The 3,848-nt window shown below is 48.7% G+C and overlaps 1 protein-coding gene across 1 annotated transcript in view; it reads left to right on the forward strand.

Annotated features, from left to right (window-relative positions):
- ippk (inositol 1,3,4,5,6-pentakisphosphate 2-kinase) overlaps nucleotides 1-3,557 on the forward strand; it is a 10,767-nt gene extending 7,210 nt beyond the window's left edge. Inside the window, exons 6-14 of the mRNA XM_014015304.1 lie at nucleotides 37-126; nucleotides 400-458; nucleotides 708-780; nucleotides 856-1,008; nucleotides 1,520-1,640; nucleotides 1,756-1,891; nucleotides 1,965-2,067; nucleotides 2,201-2,292; nucleotides 2,396-3,557. Coding sequence (XP_013870758.1) covers nucleotides 37-126; nucleotides 400-458; nucleotides 708-780; nucleotides 856-1,008; nucleotides 1,520-1,640; nucleotides 1,756-1,891; nucleotides 1,965-2,067; nucleotides 2,201-2,292; nucleotides 2,396-2,633 — 1,065 coding nt within the window. The 3' untranslated portion in view covers nucleotides 2,634-3,557. The remainder of the gene's footprint in view (nucleotides 1-36; nucleotides 127-399; nucleotides 459-707; nucleotides 781-855; nucleotides 1,009-1,519; nucleotides 1,641-1,755; nucleotides 1,892-1,964; nucleotides 2,068-2,200; nucleotides 2,293-2,395) is intronic.
- The last annotated feature ends 291 nt before the right edge of the window (nucleotides 3,558-3,848 follow it).

A 3,848-nucleotide genomic window follows, 5' to 3' on the forward strand; every position in this document is an offset into this window, starting at 1 on the left:
GTGTGTGTGTGTGTGTGTGTGTGTGTGTGTTTTCAGCCTAAATGTGGCTTCCTGCCGTCTCCCAAACACGTCAGCAAAGACATGAAGACCAAAGTGTGTCGTTACTGCATGCACCAGCACTACAAGGTAAACACCAACAACAGCTGTCTGTAAATAAAAACAGACTTTTATTCTGAAATCTGCTGGTTAGAAACAGGAAGTGGTCCTGGCGGCTCCAGCTGCTGCTGACAGGAACAGAACAGAAACTGGACCTGAGGACCTGGTTCTGATCTGAGAACCTTTCAGTTCTTGTTTGTTTTCCAGCAGAAACACCTGCTTCTAAAGTTTTAAACTTTATTTTGTGTAGAAAAAATAAAAATAAAAAATAAAACCCTCCTGAGAGATTTGTTCTGTCTGCAGGTGGCCAACGGGAAGTGGAAGAGACGCAGCCTGTACTGTCCTCTGGACCTCTTCTCAGGGTCGGGTTAATCAGAACTAATTCTTTAAAGGATCCAGGATTAGTTGTAACATTAACTTTATTTATTAAACATTTATTTTAACTGTAAAATAAAGACAGTAAAAATACTGTAGGATGTTTAGTTTTTATCATTTTTAAAAATATATATTAACGGGCTGAGCCATGTCCAAGGTTACAACTAATCAGGGATCCTTTAAGACCAGAACCAGCTGTTTGGTCTGGATCAGGACTCAATCCTGGTTTCTTACAGGAACAGACAGAGGATGCAGTTCGCCGTCAGACACCTGATCGAAGAACCTCAGAACAACTTCAAAGTCTTTAAGGTGATCCTGATCCTTCTCTGAGGGTCCCGTCTGCTGGTCCTGTCTGACCCGGGTCTGTGTGGTTCTGGGTTTCAGGGCGGTCAGTGTGTTTACAGCAGTAAGGAAGGAGGTGACGACCCGCCAGACGTGAACGTTCTGCTGCACCATCTCAGACCCTACTTCCAGACCGGAAACAACCGGATCAACGGACACGTGACCGGCAAGGCTGTCCTGAACGACTTCATCCAGGTGAGCCACCGTTCAGACCCCGAGACCCGGGTTCAGACCCCGAGACCCGGGTTCAGACCCCGAGACCCAGGTTCAGACCCCGAGACCCGGGTTCAGAGTCTGAGACCCAGGTTCAGACTCCGAGACTCGAGTTTAGACCCCGAGACGTGGATTTAGACCCTGAGATTCTGGTTCAGACCCTGAGATTCTGGTTTAGACCCTGAGATTCTGGTTTAGACCCTGAGATTCTGGTTCAGACCCTGAGATTTTGGTTCAGACCCTGAGATTCTGGTTCAGACCCTGAGATTCTGGTTCAGACCCTGAGATTCTGGTTCAGACCCTGAGATTCTGGTTCAGACCCTGAGATTCTGGTTCAGACCCTGAGATTCTGGCTCTAACCAAAGTCTCAGGTCTGGATCAGTTCCAGAACAGAAAACTGGACAAAACGAAATAAAAATCCTTTAACATGTAAAAGTTAAAATCAGATTTATTAATGTTGTTTCTGATGCTGACGAGTCGTTTCTGTCTGAAGGTTCTGGTTAACGTCCTGCTGAGCAGTGGGGGCGGAGCCGGAGGACAGGTGACTGATAGACGAGGAGAGGGGCGGAGCTTCTGTCAGGCCAGCCTGTTGAACAAGGAGCGGATTCGTCACGGTCAGAAACTGGATCGATTCATTTAACTCAAACAAATATGCAGCTATTTAGCTTCTTCTGGAGTCAAAGTCCAAACGGATCAGAACCGTTTGTCAGAACTCCTCTGTCTCTGCAGGATCTCAGGGTCTACCCAGCGACAGTGTTCTGTTCCGGATCCTGCAGACACAGATGTTGGACACGTTGGACATCGAAGGTCTTTATCCTCTGTACCGCCAAGTGGAGCAACACCTGCAGGACTTCCCCAAAGACAGGTGGGTACTCTGGTTCTGGTTCTGGATCTGAGAGGTCCACCTGGTCTCTAATGTCTCCTCCTGTCCGCGGCAGGACCCGGCTCCAGATCGACGGACCGTACGGTGAAACCTTCCTGGAGAAAGTCCAGAAGTTTTCAACGGAGGACGACAGCTCCGTGGAGTTCGCTGCTGCTAAGGTCTGAAAGGTTCTGGTCCAACGGGTCTGAGGTCTGAGTTAAAGAGAACGACCCGTTTGTTCCCTGTGGTTTCATTTAATGAAACTTCAGAACCTGAGGCGGTACCGCGTCTCAATAAAACTCCTTTCTGCAGGTCCATCAGTACCGGATCGCCATGACGGCCAAGGACTGCTCCCTCATGGTGGCCCTCGTGCCCAGTGCTGAGGAAGAGGACGATGATGAAGAGTAAGCTGAATCAGACATTTGTGACTTCCTGTTTTAAAGCCTTCCTCCTTCATTTACCCTCCTCCTCCTCCTGCTCCTCCTCCTGCTCCTCCTCCTCCTCCAGCCTCTCGTCTCAGAGGAGACCCCTCAGACCTCCTGCCTTCTCCTCCTCCGTCTCCATCCTGGACCTGGACCCCAAACCGTTCGACAGCATCCCCCGCCAGCTGCGCCTGGACCAGAAGATCGTCTCGTGTTACCTGAGGACCGGCGGTGCCTTGCCCAAGGGCTCCCTGTCGCTGCTCCCCAGCATCATGGCGTCGGCGGAGAGGGACGACCGCACGCTGCTGTTCCACCCCGTGTGACCCGGGTCGGACCGGCGCCGGCTTCGACATGCCACGGCCTGTAGAGGTGAACCCCAGCACCGGTTCTGCCTCGACCCGGTTTCATCCCATTCGTTGTGTTTTTGGTTCAAAGACCGGCGCCGGGCTCCTGATGGGATCAACGGTTAGTTTTTACCCACAATGCTTTGTGTTAATCCCTGTCAGCTGATCTATCACCGTTTATCAACATTCATCTGACTGGACCTGCAGACGCGGGTCAGGAAGGTCAAAGCTGCCTGTGAAGGAGCAGTTCTGATCCGGGTCACAGGTCACACAGGTAAAAACACTAACTCTGAACCAGACCACACCTGAACAGGTGAGGTTCTGTCTGGACCTTCAACCCGTCCAGAACATTTATCTGAACACTGCCACCTGCTGGTGGATCAGGTCTGTTCCACAATCAGCAGGTTCTCATCAAGGATGTCAGGTAAACCAGGTGTAGTCTGGATCCATCAGAACCATCAGAACCTGCCGACATCAAACTTTGATGTTTTATTTACTAAATCAGGTGAACTGCTCCTTTAACGGCTCTGTTTGTTTGTTTGTTTGTTTGTTTGTTTTTCACGCCACTCCTGTTTTCATCTGAGGCAGTATTTAGTCTAAAGTTTGCCAACGAGCTCAGATGGACCCGGTTCTGTTTGATCCACATCAAACCCTAAGTTAAAGCCGCAGGATGTTGTTTTTATTTGTTTAAACCTCCACGGTCCTGATCCGGTCCTCTGTGGTTCTGAGGTGGTCTGGAAGGATCGGGGTCCGTTTAAAACTTTTTCACGTATGTTTCACTTCTAACTGTCAGGACTGATGAGGCCCGGTCTTCAGAACTCTTCTGGGTCTGAGCTTCAAGCTGCTGCTCTGCTGGTGTTTGTGCCATAAGTGACTTCCTGTTTGTTTGTTTGTTTGTTTGTTACAGGCTGTGTTCACACCAACATGACCTCAGATCAGTTTCTGTGAACGCAGCCAAGAACTCTGGATACCTCGGACTCCTCGACCCGATCGGGTCACCTGATGTTTAAAAAGAAACAAAGGTACGGGATCAATCTTGTGTCAGCAGGAACTGAATCTGAATGTTCAGAATTTGAATTTATTGGTTGAAAATTAATTTTACTAAATCAAAACTGAATTTAAAGTTTTGTATCTGAATTAATTTTCTTTGAAACTGTATTTTGGTTCATTAAAAATTCAGTTTGACTACTTTCA

This window comes from Austrofundulus limnaeus, unplaced genomic scaffold, assembly GCF_001266775.1.
Source record: "Austrofundulus limnaeus strain Quisiro unplaced genomic scaffold, Austrofundulus_limnaeus-1.0 Scaffold127, whole genome shotgun sequence".
Taxonomy (NCBI): domain Eukaryota; kingdom Metazoa; phylum Chordata; class Actinopteri; order Cyprinodontiformes; family Rivulidae; genus Austrofundulus; species Austrofundulus limnaeus.